The following is a 15385-nucleotide window of genomic DNA, read 5'->3' on the forward strand; positions in this document are numbered from 1 at the left end:
GTGGCACTTAGGTAGGAAGAAAAGTGTGTCTATGAGAACTTATGAACTTCTGAATGAGAACTTATGAACTTATTGAATGTTTATTCAATTATGGTAGGGTTTCCTCACCTGGCACTAGTGACATTAGGGGCCAGATAATTCTCTGTTGTAGGGTGCTGTCCTACGCATGTAGGATGTTTAGCAGCCTCTCCCAGTTAGATGCCAGTAGCACCCCCCAACTCCACTGATAATCAAAAACATCTCCAGACACTGCCAAATGTCCCCTGAGCGGCAAATCACCCCCCACGGAGAACTTCTGACCTGTACCATACTGCCAGTCTTTGCTGTCTATGACAGCCAGGTCTGGAGACCGTGTCCTGGAGGGACCTGGATGCCTCTTCTCACAGGTTTCTACTTATGTTTGTAAATGTGACACCCTAACATGCAGGACTAATGGGATAGGAATGTAAGAATCTCACCTGCATTCCTAAAAAGGAATCTCGTCAGGGCTGGGATTACTATTATTTTTGTATGAGGATTATAATACTCACCTGAAAGCCCCTGAATACCCATAGTATCTCTCATGGTTGTTGGGAAGACACTCCCTTCCCGGAACACCTTCTGAGCCAATGCACAGATTACAGAGACTGGAATTTCGCGGAGACCCAGGGGCACAGCCTTCACTGAAAAATTTATCTGTGCAGAAGGGTAAGAGAAAGTCAGCTCTTCCTGAGTCAATGTCCGTGGCCTTTACCTAACACATCACAGGTGTGGATGGCCCAGGATAGGTAGAACATACTCGTTATGTGACCTGCCATCAACTCAGGACCTGCCAGGGTATAGGCTTTGAAAGGAAACTTGATTGAGGCTGGGAGCCATTACAAGTCCGGTGGAGGGGATTCCATCAGCAACCAATAGTGTCTCGCTCACCTCAAGAGAGAGACGGGATGGAAATGATATGAAGGTTGACTAAAAGGGGTAAAATTGAAGGTCTCACTCCCTGAGTTGTGCCACTTGTTTTTGGTGTTTCTTTTCTCTGATATTTATTAGAAGAACCTTTAACAGAACTTAGAACTCCAAGCTTGAGAAAGTGCTGGGGAATTTCACACACAGTTCAGCTGCTCTCCCATAGCTGTAAAACTGCCAGGAGGCTCAGGAGAGCAGAAGTGCTTGCTGGTGGGCAACAGAACTCCTGCATGCGCCCCCCTCACACACACACACACACACACACACACACACACACACACACACACAGGACTTGCCTGGTTCATAACTGTCTTTAGAGGCCCTCCTTTTGAAGTAGCTACACAGATTTGGAGGTGGCCGGGAGGCAGTATTCAGGAAGTTAAAGAAAATGAGACCCATGAGAAACCATGTCCATGGTGAAATTACACACAGAGTTTAGGAGGTGGAACTAAGCTCATACCTGAAGATCTTCAGAGGACACAGAGAATAAACTGATTTCCACCCCTTTGAAGGGGCCTAGGAGCTGAGCAGTCACTTGGTGAGACTGCCAAGATCTTAAAGAGACCCGAGGACCCCCTCATACCATGGTGCCTAGAAAGCCCCGTGGTAGGGCTTGGAGCTGTCCACCCAATGGCCATTTCCCCTTGCTTCTTCGTAACAAAGATCAAGTTTTTTTTTTCTTTTAATTTTTTCTCCATTAATTTTTTATTGAGATATAATTGACGTATAACATTAATTTCAGGAGTACAACATGTTTCGCTACTGTGACTATATTGTGAAATGATCACCACAATAGGTCTAGTTAACATCCATCACCATATAGGGTTAAAATTTTTTTTTTCTTTTGGCTAGGACTTCCAAACTGTGTTGCATAAAAGTGGCAACAGTGGGAGTCCTTGTCTTGTGCCTGATCCTAGAGGGAATGCTTTCAGCTTTTCACTGTTGCGTATGATGTTTGCTGTGGGTCTGCCGCATATAGCCTTTATTATGTTGAGGTATATTCTCTCTATGCCCACTTTCTGGAGAGTTTTTCTCATAAATGGGTGATGAATTTTATCAAAAGCTTTTTCTGTATCTATTGACATGATCATATGATCTTTTTCTTCAATTTGTTAATGTGGTGTATCACATTAAAATTTTTTTCTTGTGATGAGAACTTTTAAGAGCTATTCTTAGCAACTTTGAAATGTGCAATACAGCATTAACTATAGTCACCATGATGTACATTACATCCCCATGACTTATTTATTTTATAACCGAAGTTCTTACCTTTTGACTACATTCACCCAATTTGCCCACCCCCAAGCCCTGCCTCTGGCAACCGCCTATCTGCTCTCTGTGTCTATGAGCTCGGGTTATTTTGTTTCATTTTTGTTTAGATCCCACATATAAATGAAAACATATGGTATTTGTCTTTCTCTGCCTGACTTATTTCACATAGTGCCCTCAGGGTCCATCCATGGTGTTGCAAGTGGCAAGATTTCTTTCTTTTTTATGACTGAATGATATTCTATTGTATATATATATAAACCACAATTTCTTTATCCATTCATTCATGATGGATACTTAGGTTCTTTCCGTGTCATGGCTGTTGTAAATAATGCTGCAGTGAACGTGTGGGTGCATATCTTTTTGAGTTAGTATTTTTGTTTTCTTCCAGTAAATACCCAGAAGTGAAATTGTTGGATCATGGGGTAGTTCTACTTTTAATTTTTTGAGCAAAAATCTAGTTTTATTTGGGACAGAAACATGCCCAAACAAACGACGACATTTTTCAGCCTCTCTCACAGCTAAATGTGACTATGTGGCTAAGTTCAGGGCAATGAGAAGTTAGCTGAAGTAATTGGGCTAGAGTTCCTGAACAGCTCCTTTAACAAGGCGGCACATCCTTCAAGTGCCCTTTCTCCTTGTTCCTTGAGGTTGCCTGGATCTGGATATAATGGCAACCATGAGTGACCTTGAAGACGGAGGCCTCATGCTGAGAATGGTGCAACAGGGAGAGCGAGAAGCCTGGGTTCTAATGACGGTACCAGCCATGGGCTGCTGTCTCTGGTCTTTCTCGTGAGAGAGAAAAGTAAACGCATATTCACTGAAGCCATTATGTGCAACTGAAAAGAACCATTCTGATCCACCTCCCAGCCCTACCATTCCTTTTAGATATTTCCTTGAAGTTCACTAAACCATATTGTATTACCATAGAGCCAGGGCCACAGCATCTTGTACCATACCACACTCTTCCCAGTACACCTCTTCCCACCTGGCCCTGACAAGAGCACCCTCCCAGAGCTCACTCACCAAATTCACAGTGGTTAATATTCTTGTAGAGCAGACCCATGGGGATGTTCCAACCAGCGGTTCTGTCTACTGCAGTGTGGCAGGACTTCCTGCCTTTCAGATTGTTCCAGTTGAGATCACTATCTGATTTCTTAACCACAGCCACAGCAAGGTACCCTGCAAGAAAGACACCCAAAAAGAGAGTATTAACACCCCTGGGCCCTCCAGAGTGTCTAAACCTGCCATCTCCCTAAGGAGTAGAATTATCCCAAACCATTCCTTCTCTCTTTGAAAGGGTCTTCCCAATAACTGATGGGGGTGGGGGGGGGGCGGATACAAGTCATTCCAGGAGGTGGAGATTAATCTGAAAAGCAAAATAGTAAGAATACATAACCATCAGAGCAATGGCTGGTGTATAACCCTTCCCCAAATGCATGAAGCTACTGACATAAACCAGCAACTCACCCTCCGCTGTGGAATAGCAGAGGAATGGATACTGAAGGGTACATTAGGAAAGAGTAGTAAATGAGCAATAAACCACAGGGATATTCTGGCCAGATAATTTGTGATAAGGAGAATACAGGTTTGCACCACAATAAATATGCAAAGTGGAAACTGTCAAAATCAAGTTAGCTGCCATGATTAGCAGCAAATACAAGCTGATCTTTAAAACTGGTAATAGAATATCAGCTCATGATTTCAGTTTTCCAGTTTAATTCATTCAGGAAATTGTTTCCAACAGAAAAGACACAAATCTTATTGTTCATGGAATAAGAATGGTTCTATTTTCAGCTGAAGAGCGTGGTTCCTAGTATGACGGGGAGAGGCTGAAGGTTGTAACTGGGAAAAGTGATGAGGACACACTTGCACACTAATGGCTGGAAATGACCTGCAGGGACTTGAGTGTGGGCCCCAGAGCCCACTTTGATAAGATTTCCTGTCTTGCTCCTGCCACATCTTTCCAGATCCACCCCCAGCCAGAGCACTGGGTGAGAGCCAGGTTGGCCTGGGTTCCTGGGCCTAGCCCTGGCTGGGAGGCTGGGCAATCACATGCCCCTAGACATCTGCCGGTATGAGCCTCTCCCTTCAGCCCTGCCAGGCACGTACCAGCAAGGCTCCTGGGCTGGTGCTAACTCTCATCTAAAACTTTGCTGGCCTCGTGCAATGCGAGGCAGTCAGGAGTGTTGGGGAGGGCCTGTATTTGCTTGCTGGATGTCAGAGTCTAGAAAACGTGTAATCTCTCTGAGCTGTTGGTCCTCTTATGCATCCTTAGAGGACAACAAGACATACCTTATAGGATTAAATGAAAACTCCCATGTGCAAGTCATAGCAAGTGTAAAAAAGTAATCATCGTTGCCAGTTACTCTACTTCCATGATTCCTTTGCATTCCGAAAATTGGTCTCTTATCTACTTTTGATTTGAAGTTAAACTTACCTTACCCTTTCCCAAAAGCAATGGGAATTTATCTTAAACTCATGAGGTTATCAATCTCAACTCACCTTCCTCTGGTGTGGTTTTACAAGCTTCGCCCTCATTTTCTGTAGAGGAGAAAACGAAGAAGTCATTAAATACTCATTTATAGATTGGGAATCGTCTTTACCATGTGCAGCTCAGAATTAAAAGAGCCAGGAAAACTGTCTACATATCACCAGTTCCCAAAAGGTCCAGGCTGTCTGGATTATGCAAGTTCACTTTAGCTCCCTGGCCTCTGGAATTTAGTCCAAAATTGTAAATTTCGAGTTTCCCACTCTATCTATCCTGTGGCCACAGTGGTCTCTGCCAACTGTACTTGAATCCCTGCACCAGAGCAACAGGAGAAGTGTGAGCTTTGGGAGCAAGAAGACCTGCCAGGAATCCCAACTGAGAATCTAGATGTCCTCTGCAGAGGGGTCACTTTTAGCTAGAACTTCCCAGTGCAAAGCCTCCAACTCCCTTGTGGGAGGTATGATAGAAGATCCCATCCTTCAAGATAACTGTTGGGGACTAGAGATGAGGGAGCCCAGAGCCTAGGAAGTAGGAGGTGCTCAGTAACCAAGAGCTTTATGGCCCATGTGGCATAAATCAGGCTGTGATTTTCCATTTCCTTTCTCCATGGCCCAGGGGAAATGAAACACTGAGAGAAGCCCCTTCCACTTACTGTAGTTCTCTGCCATGACAGGTAACAGACCACATTTGCCTGCTATGTAGATGTAGCCTCCATCCAAGCTCATGGCATCAGCTTCTCCTTTCTGCAAAGACACAGCACATCACAGCAGGTGAAAAGAGACCATCTTCTGTCCCACATGCCCTCCAAGCTGTTTCCTTGAAGCAGCCAAGCTGTTTCCTTGAAGCAGCGTGTTTCCTTGAAGCCGCCTGTTTCCTTGAACAGGTCATGAAGTCCCAGGGAGACAGAAGGTGCTGGTACTGAACCCCCAAAGGATCAGTCAGGCACACCCAACATAGAAAATAAAATGTACTCCCATTTTCACCCAAACCATGATGAACTGATGATCAACTCTGGGTGCTTTGCTTAGTTTCTTCAGAAGGAAAGACCCACATTCAGTCCCCCTGTCCTCTCATAGGGCACACTGTCCCAGAGACACTCTCACAGCACCTTTCTGACACCAAGAATTCTCATTTGTAAGGCAAATGAGCGGAGTCAGAGACTCAGGGCTGTGTCTGTGGCATAGAGTGCCTCCTGATGGGGGTCCCAGACCTGAATCTCGGCCACATTGGCTGGGTGCTATTTTGATGCTTGGTCAATACAAGATCTTTAATGAATAACTCAAATGATCTGTTAGATATAATTATCCAATGGAGCTAATAAGCCCCAAAGTTCAGAAATGCTTAAATTCAACGAGACTGCCAAGTTTTCCTTTGGGTTTAGAAATATACTTTTGAAGAATATACCCTAAAGGAATAATCAGATATGTGGGAAACTGTTTGGGCAAAATGTGTAAGTGGGCAAAAGCATGCAAGTGTGATTCATAATATCAATAAGATAGGACCAAACTTAATGCTCAACAGCAAGGAAATGGCTCAACAAATTGTAGCACACCCACACTCTGGAATAGCTATCAACATTAAGCTATCAACATGTTTTCATAGAAACAACCTAAATGTCCATCGACAGATGAATGGATAAAGAAGATGTGGTACATATATACAATGGAATACTACTCAGCCATAAAAAAGAATGAAATAATGCCATTTGCAGCAACATGGATTGACCTAGAGATTATCATAGTAAGTGAAGTGAGTCAGAAAGAGAAAGACAGATACCATATGATGTCACTTATATGTGGAATCTAAAATATGACGCAAATGAATTTATCTACGAAACAGAAGCAGTCTCACAGACATAGAGAACAGACTTGTGGTTGCCAAGGTGGAGGGGGCTTGGGAAGGAATGGGTTGGGAGTTTGGGGTTAGCAGATGCAAACTGTTATGCATAGAACAGATAAACAACAAGGTCCCACTGTATAGCACAGGCAAATATATTCAACATCCTATAATAAACCGTAAGGGAAAAGAAAAAGAAAAATTTAAATTAAAAAAAAGAAAAAAAAGAAATGAAAGAGAAAGTCCCCCATAAACTTGGTCCCCAGACATACTGCTGTAAACAGAATAGTGTATATTCTTTCAAAAATAAACTACAATATATTTTTAAATATATTTTTAAAAATCATGTTTTCAAAGAATGACTTGTGACAAGGGAAAAGCTCCCTAGATAAGATTAGGTGAGAAAAGGGAGTAAATTGTATGTATGATATGAGCCCAGTTAACAGGATTTTTTCTCAGTTATAAGGTTACAATTAGTTTTTATGTATTTTCTTCTTTATATCCTCCAGTTTTTCAACATTATCTAAAAGCAAATATGGAATGCTCTTGTGATCAACGAGGCTAAACTTCTACCTGTTTGCACAATAACACGACCCTGTCACACTTGTCTCACTTGCCATGGCACACCGTGGGTTTCAGGCCACACTCAGGTCCAGGCTCCCTACGTAAACATGGCTCAGATTGCCCTCCACCGGGTGCTCACACTAGGAGGAAACAAGCCCTAAGGAGCCCTTCAGATCCAGAAGCTCAAAGGTCCTGAGGCTCCGGTGCGGCTCGTCTCCCACAGTGAGGGCAAGGCTCCTTGGAAGCTGGCTTTTCGTGTCATTCCCAGGAACACTCCCTCACCCTTGGGGACAGGTGGGTAACAGTGGCAGGGATGCTGCCCTACAGAGGCAGGAGTGACCTACCATTATCTTGGCGATGCATTCTTCAGTGTTGTCTGCTAATTCACACTCTATTTCCCCGTTACTGCTCACACTCCACATATCACACTTGTCCCTCTCCAGGTGGTGCACTGCACACCACTTCACCTTCTTGCATTCATCCTTTGAGGTGATCGGGCCTAGGACATAAGGAAGAGAACCAGAGATTAGGAGAGGCCCAGATGTTGCCTGCTGGTTATGCTACTGTCTTCATGAAAATGCTGGGATTTTCCAGCAATACACAAGCAGATCCCATTCAAGGAATTAATCTCTTAGAAATCAAAGGTCATAACAGCCTCTTAGTTGACTTCTTATCATTTAGATTTAACTTACACTTGTTTCTTATGAGAAGTCAGCTTTCCTCCCAACCCCAAGGCGCTCTATCGCTTCAGGCTGGGTCTTTTCTCCCCCCTCTTTGTGTAGAAATAGCCCGTAGCCATCTGAGCTCTTGTTATATATTTACTTGTTCTTTATTATCTGTTCCCTGCAGGAGAACATAAGCTTGGCCGGGGCACCCTTAGTGCCTGCCTCATGGTCAGCACAATAAATGTCGGCTGAATAAATGGACACCTACCCAACTTTCAGGCCCAGCTCAAGAGGCACTTCCTCAAGGAAGCCTTACCTCAATTCCGGGACCTGTCTTTCTCTGTTTTGCACTCTTCTAGAGCCATGATATTTCGTTCTGGGTTTTTGTTTTTGTTTTCCTTCTGCTGAGGAAATCTCTCATTTTTAATCGATCATTCAATGGAGTGACTATTCCTTCAACACTTGTCTTCCCCACTGGGCTGAAGGTTCCATGACAGCAGCATTTAATATATCTTTGACTCACCATTGTATGCCTAGCACGTTGCACAGTTTATAGATAGGTGGTCAATACATGTCTGTTGAATGAATGAATGTTCAAACACATCCCCAACGACCCGAGGAAACTCAGAAGCAGGATCGACCTGTCTAAAGCTCCAGCTTCACCATGGCACATGTTGACCACAGCATTGGCTTCAGATGTGAACGTTTGTAGCAATTTTATTCTATTTGACTTACTTCATGCCAGGCTAACTGGCTTCACAAAGTGGGTAGGGTACCCTTGATTTATACAAGGGAAACAGTTCTGGTATCAATACGAATAATTTTAAGCATGAATTTCCTTTAATGCCCTTTGGTGATGCCATTTAGCATTCATCTAACACTGGGCTGCACAGGCAGGGCAGACAAAGGATTCTTGGGACAGGTGTTCAAGACCTGGAAAGACTCTATTGCTGGTGCCCACCCTCACCAGTTTTCCAAGCTCCTAGAGCCACACGATCCTTCCCAAACACTTACGTGTATCTTCTCTTAGATTCCGAAGAGCAGTGACATACTCATATCCCAGGTACAGCCAGGAGTCCATCTTAGGAGGAATCTTTAAAAACCCATTGGCAGAGTCCTTAAACAGCAAGTCCTTCCCATGAAGGGAGCTGAAGAGCTGGAATTCTTCAGAAATACCTTTGCCAAAGTGCTCCTGTGTGTGGTAAAAACACAGATCTGAATGGCTACAGCAGCAAGGGATGCTGCAAAATGGGACCAAAGAAAATTTTAAAACTCAGGAAACTAAATTAAAAAGTGAAATTTTCAAGATGCCAGGAGAGAGGGCAGTCGGACCTGTTCTTTCCCACCCAGCACCTTCTCCATTCACAGCCCTCTTGGGCCATATAACAAACGCCCAATTTCACTGAACGTGTTTCTGTGCCTGTCTCCCTGGCTGGATGACAGCTCACTGAGTGCAAGAAACACATCTCCTTCAGAGGCTGACACTGTATGGTTGCCTTGATGGAGAGATGGACAGATGGACAGATGGGAGGGCTGGATAAGAGAAAGTTGGCTCAGTTCCGGCATTCTGCTGCTCTAGGGAAGGAAAGCTGGCTGTGTGTGCAGCTCCCTTGCAGTCAGGCTGAAGGACCTTGGAAGAGAGATCATTTCCTTTCCAACAGGAGAGATATGGAATAGAGCGAGAAGGGGCAGCTTCATGTCACTGGTCCAGAATGGAAGGGTCCGACAGAGGATCATGCAGGACTGGGCTCTGTGCAACTCCAAGAAGGCTTTGCTGGGTGCTTTCTTACAAGTGGATGGTGTGTGGCATGGTCCCCACTGTATCCTGAACACAGAAGGCCTTCTACAGTGACTAGAAGGGAGTGAAGGAGAGCGCCCCAAATCCAAGCAGGGACCCCTACGCAGGAGGGGAGGGTGGTGGGCGGGGCTACCTGGGCCAGGTTGAGAAGCTCCCAGATCAAGTCTTCCTTGCCACCCACGCTTCGGGCCACGATGGCGTGGGAAGGGACCCGGGCCAGGTGGCACCTCTCGTACTCGTCCACAGACGCCCGGGTGTTGTCCTTGCAGAGCAGCTCATACGCGTGCCTGTCACCTTCGTTAGGCAGGTTCTCTGGGGGAGGGAAGCCCACATGAGCCTCCGGCAGGCAGAGCAGGAGGTGTGGTGCCACTTCTGATCCCTTGCAACCCCACTGAATCATAAACTGTGTGAGCTGAGAAGCCTAGCGTAAACATTGAGAGCCAGAAGAAAACTGACTTGCTCAAGATCCCACAGCCAGTTTACAGGTAAAGCTTCTGATGTCCAGTGCAGGGGTGACTGCCCACACCCCACAAGAGGTCTCATCTCAGCAGGCTGACTACAGGCCAAGGTCAGCCACACCTGCTCCCAATCCTCTGCTATTGCAACACTGACCAGGAGGAAGGGTCCCAGTGTCTAGGAAGTTGAATGATAGGATGAGGCCCAGGGGTCCAGCCGGGGACCCCACAGGCACATGCCTCTGCCCAGGTAAACACCCCAGCAGTGAGAAAGGAGGAACACACTATGCTCATGTCTGACTACTGAGCATGAAGAAGAAGGCGGGAAGAAAAGGAAGGCCTTCTGCTTGAAGGGACCTGCAGATTCTTCTCCTATCACCTACCCAATACCGTGGTGTGCTTGACAAAGGCCACGTCCCCAGCGTCTTCCACCAGACACCTGTGGGGAGGAGACACATTAGGAGGGTTCCTGCAGGGCTGGCCCTTCTCCCCAGGTTGAGGGTCTGACCACACTGTCCAACCTTGGGGAAAGGGCAGGGCCTGGGGGAGGACTCTACAAAGACCCACAGCTGAGGGAGCACCATGGGGCACTGATATCCAGGGTACCATGGAGATGGGGGCGTGAGCTCACAGGATCTGGAGGACCCTCACCATGTGCCCCAAAGCATCAAAAAGGCACTGAAGATGTTTCAATGAGAAAAGCGTTTTCAAACTTCTGGTGGAAGATGAAGGCATAGTGTCTCTTGAGGGAGGAAAGGTGCCCTTGGCTGGCTCTAAAACTTTAGAGTATAACCAAGGGAGGAGAGGGAGCAAGAAAATCAGCCACATGAGCTGTCTGCACAGGGACGGTGACAGGAGCCAGGGGAGAGGCCAGCACCTGGAGCGGCCAACGCTGCTGCAGTGGAGAGCCGAGGGCCCGCCACGGAAGAGCGGCGTGGACACGAGGGCCGTGCCCGTCATTTCAGGCTCCGCCTAGTCCAGTGAGAGAACTCTGGGGAAACCGAAAGAGGAGCCCCAGGAGAGGGGCTTCCTTGTCAATGTCACATGAAGAGAGTATGCACTGGCCCGGCCTGGCCTGGGGAGTCCCAGTTGTGTCGCTGAGTCCCTGTGTCACTGAGGCGATTAGGCCCCCTGGTTGCCCCTTTGCAGACTGGGCTCTGCTGTGGGCCAGGGGAGATTTCCAGCCAAGGACATTGGACACTTAGGAGCCCGGATGGAGCAGAAGCTGGTCTCACTCACTTGAAGGCCCCCGAGTAGCCGAAGTACGGTTCGTGGTTGGAGCAGGCGCACTTGTCCGTCCCTTTCCCCGCACACAGTTGGCACAGTTTGGGGAAAGCCGTCTGATCCGCACAGGGCACGCAGCTGGCCGCGAAGAAACTGGCCGCTGCTGCTCAACAGGGAGACACAGAAGCACAGGGCGTGAGCCAGCCTGGCCAGAGGCACTTACAGCTCCCAGCCTAGGCTCATGATGGGACAGAGACACCCAGACAAAACCAGCACCCCCAGACCCAGGCTGCCTTTACAAGTGTTCACTCTTCAAGATTAAGTGTTTCCAAAAAGGGGCGAGTTTAACCCCTTTCCTCCCTCCTCCCCACCCAAGAACCAGGCTTGTGCCAGCCACCCTCCAAGACCAGGTCACCGTCAGCCCCTCTCCCTGCCTTGTCAGACTGGAACAGCTCAGAGAGAGGTCTCCTCTGGGATCCATGCCTGAGAGACGGAGGACCCGCCTGGAGAGGTGCACGCCAAGTTCATGGCCAGCAGATGGCCACCAGGGAAAGCTCCAGCAGAATGGGAAAAGCATCAGCCACAGAGAGGAAAGCACCCCAGGGAAGTGGACAATGGGGCCTAGCAATCCTTGGCCCTGACTGAAGCCCTCTGTTCCCTTCCCCCCACTCCTCAGGACAGCCTCTGGTGGGGTGTCAGGAGCTCAGAGATAAAAGGACTTGTGACAGCCCCTAATGGCTGCTGGTGCAGCAGACCTGCCAGTTTAAAGCTGTTTAACCTCCCACCTCCACTCCCAGAGTCATCACACATCATCACCTGATCATGTCTGAGTGACACCAGTGTGGCCCATGTGGGCATCTGAGGAAGAGATGCCTGCTGAGGGCACTCACCCTCCTGCCTGCTTACCTCTCTGAAGAGATTCATGTGGCTCAGGCAAGTCCCAGTACAGTAAGCCCATGGGAATGTTCCACCCAGCAGATCTGCCGAGGCCTGTGTGGCAGGTCTTCTTGCCTTTGAGCTCATTCAGATTGAAGCCAGTGCCTGCCTTCACCACGGCCACAGCGTAATAGTGAGTTTGCGGGTCTGCAAAGGGAGAGCGTGGATGAAAGACTCTCAGACTGGGCCCCAGGGAAGCACTGCTCATCACTACTGGCTCTTGAGTAGGGAAGGGGAACCCAGAGGTAACATTTATGTTGGGTTGGCTTCTAAAGAGGGAAGGATCAGAAAAACTTTCCTAGGCTTACAGGGGAAAGAAAGCACCACAGAGGAGACATTTGTAGCAACCCTCCAGGCAAACCCAGGAGCAAGAAGCCACATGCACACATGCCCCAGTGCTCTTGCCTACCCAGGCCTTGCAGGGAGTATCTGCCTACAACTACCAAGCCAAGCTCCCCTGGAAACTGGAACTGTGGCAACAGAAGCCACATTCCTGACTTTCTCTAAGTATTTTTTTCCCTCACACAGGCCCAGGGACAGTGGAGTTGCTCTCAGAAGAGATGCAAAGCTGTCAGGGCTCCAAGTTCATGTTCCTGTGTGGTCTGTCCCCTGCGTGTGGCATCTGTGGTTCTTGGAGAACTGCTCTTTCCACATTTAAACCCCAGTGGTTCAGCTCAGATTGCACACAGCCTGCCCAGGAGGTCAGTGTCCTGAGCACCAGTCCCCAACCAGCCCAAAGCTCCCAGAGGCCTTGAGTTGTGGCTATGGTGTTTGATAGGGTCCCTCATTCCCCACTCACTGCCCCCCGGGGAAAGCTCATCAGTAGCTAATCTCCATTACCTGCCTGAATGAGACAAGACTCAGCATCTACCAGGAGAGAACAAGGGCCACAAACACCTTCCTGGGTCCCCGGGGAGAACTTACTATCTTTTTGGCCATAGAACTCTGCCACTACAGGCTTCAGGTTGTAGGGCTTCAGGCCTGCCTCAAACACCAAACCACCATCCAACGTCACAGCATCTGCTTCATTATCCTGAAAGAGATCAGACCAGAGTCTGATGAAGCCCTTACTTCTGAGCAAGGTCTATCTATAGTTGGGTGGTGCTCCTTGGATCTGGGGCCAGAAGAACCCTCAGTTTGGCCAATAGCTAACTGCACAGCACCACAAGCTTCAGTTAACTCTACCTCCGTGGTGAGGGGATTTGGCCACCATATTCCTTAATTTCTGCAAAGAGAAAGAATGGATCACTTTTCTCTTTTCCCTGGTGAGGAGTCCAGCTGCTGGCCCAGAAAACTGTCGTGATTTTTCAAGACTGAACTAAATTACAGAGGCTTTACCAGCAGGCCTCTTGGGAGAAAGCTGCGCCCCCAACACCAGACTGGGTGCACAGCCCATGCACCACAGGCTCTGAAGGGGCTGCAGTGAAGGACTCAGGTCCCTCTGCCTGGCCGTTCTGTTACACATATTTACATTTCAAGTTCAGGTTCTTTCCTTTGGTGACCTCTTTATTTTGGGCCTTCTGCTGAGATCTTCTTCAGATGCCTCTGTGGAGACTTCTCTATGGGGAAGGGGAGGCTTGAAGACAACCTTCTCCACTCTGATTCAGTGCTCAGTACTTTTCCTTCCTGTCCTGGGTCCATATAACTGCAGGAGTCTTTTGTTCAGGGACGGGTGCTTTCTCTGGCTTTAACTTCTAGCTTATACTCTGAACTGAGTGTTAAACGCTAATTATTACTTCCATTATGGCTGATTGTTCATTTAATCAACTACACAGACACCATTGTCCAACTCAGCTCCATTTTACACATTAAAAAATAGAGGCCCGGAAAGTTTGTCACCTCCCCAGGCCACATAGCTAGTAAGTCATGGAGCTGGGATTTGAATCCACGTAGTGTGGGTTTATTTCTCCCATTTACTGTTACTTGCTGGGTTTTTTGTTTTCATTTTTAGTTTTTGCTTCCACTAATTCTCATCTTTAAACCAATAGTTCACTTGGTTCACTATAACCAATATTATAGATACCTTCCCACTAGATCTAGAATTTATTTTCTCTTGAAGTGAGAAGCACCATCTTTTATGTAGACACTTCATAACATACTCTTCTTGCTTTTTTTCTTGCTTCAAATATCTTTAATCAAAATGATTTTTCTTGGGGCTTCCCTGGTGGCACAGTGGTTGAGAGTCCACCTGCCGATGCAGGGGACACGGGTTTGTGCCCCGGTCCGGGAAGATCCCACATGCCGTGGAGCGGCTAGGCCCGTGAGCCATGGCCGCTGAGCCTGCACGTCCGGAGCCTGTGTTCCGCAAAGGGAGAGGCCACAACAGTGAGAGGTCCACGTACCGCAAAAAAAAAAAAAAAAAAAAAAAAAAAATCAGAAAAGGAGAAATCAGGGGAAAGCAGGACTAAAAGAAGTCAAAAAGTAAATGGCAGAAATAAGTACAAATTTATCAATAAAAAAAATAATAATTTGGGCTTCCCTGGTGGCTCACTGGTTGAGAATCCGCCTGCCAATGCAGGGGACACAGGTTCGAGCCCTGGTCCAGGAAGATCCCACATGTGGCGGAGCAACTAAGCCCATGCGCCACAACTACTGAGCTTGCACTCTAGAGCCCGTGTGCCACAACGACTGAGCCTGCACTCTAGAGCCCGCGAGCCACAACTACTGAGCTCGCGTGCCACAACTGCTGAAGCCCACGTGCCTAGAGCCTGTGCTCCGCAACAAGAGAAGCCACCTCAGTGAGAAGCCCACACACCACAACGAAGAGTAGCCCCTGCTCGCCAAAACTAGAGAGAGCCCGTGCTCAGCAACGAAGACCCAACGCGGCCAACAAAGAAAATAAATAAATAAATAAATAATAAATAAATAAATAAGTAAATTTATTTATTTGTTAAAAAATAATTTATTAATGGTCTAAATTTACCACATAAAATAAATAAGATTGTCAGATTTCTTTAATAAACAAAATCCAGCAATAAACAATTTTCAAAAGACACACCTGAAAGATAAGCACACAGAAAGTTGAAAATAAAGGAATGGAAAGAGGTATAGGAAGAGGATACTAACCAAAAGAAAGTTGATGTAGTATGTATGCTAATATCATAAAAATAGAGTTTAGTTAAGAAGTACTGCCAGAGATAGTGATTTTTTCATAATAATAAAATATCAAATTCACCAAGAATGATATGGGTTATGCTCTCAT

The 15385-nt window shown here is 47.0% G+C and overlaps 1 protein-coding gene across 1 annotated transcript in view; it reads right to left on the reverse strand.

Moving 5' to 3' along the window:
* Positions 1-15385, reverse strand: part of TF (transferrin) — a 29338-nt gene that overhangs the window by 9965 nt on the left and 3988 nt on the right. The window contains exons 3-13 of the mRNA XM_081234807.1: positions 13108-13216; positions 12154-12330; positions 11263-11410; positions 10407-10462; positions 9702-9880; positions 8785-8962; positions 7450-7604; positions 5358-5448; positions 4720-4758; positions 3241-3396; positions 531-675 (exon numbers count right to left, since the gene is read on the reverse strand). Of these exons, the coding sequence (XP_081090933.1) occupies positions 531-675; positions 3241-3396; positions 4720-4758; positions 5358-5448; positions 7450-7604; positions 8785-8962; positions 9702-9880; positions 10407-10462; positions 11263-11410; positions 12154-12330; positions 13108-13216 (1433 nt within the window). The remainder of the gene's footprint in view (positions 1-530; positions 676-3240; positions 3397-4719; positions 4759-5357; positions 5449-7449; positions 7605-8784; positions 8963-9701; positions 9881-10406; positions 10463-11262; positions 11411-12153; positions 12331-13107; positions 13217-15385) is intronic.

The sequence above is a fragment of the Mesoplodon bidens genome (genome assembly GCF_964165515.1).
Source record: "Mesoplodon bidens genome assembly, chromosome: 5".
NCBI classification, from domain to species: Eukaryota; Metazoa; Chordata; class Mammalia; order Artiodactyla; family Ziphiidae; genus Mesoplodon; species Mesoplodon bidens.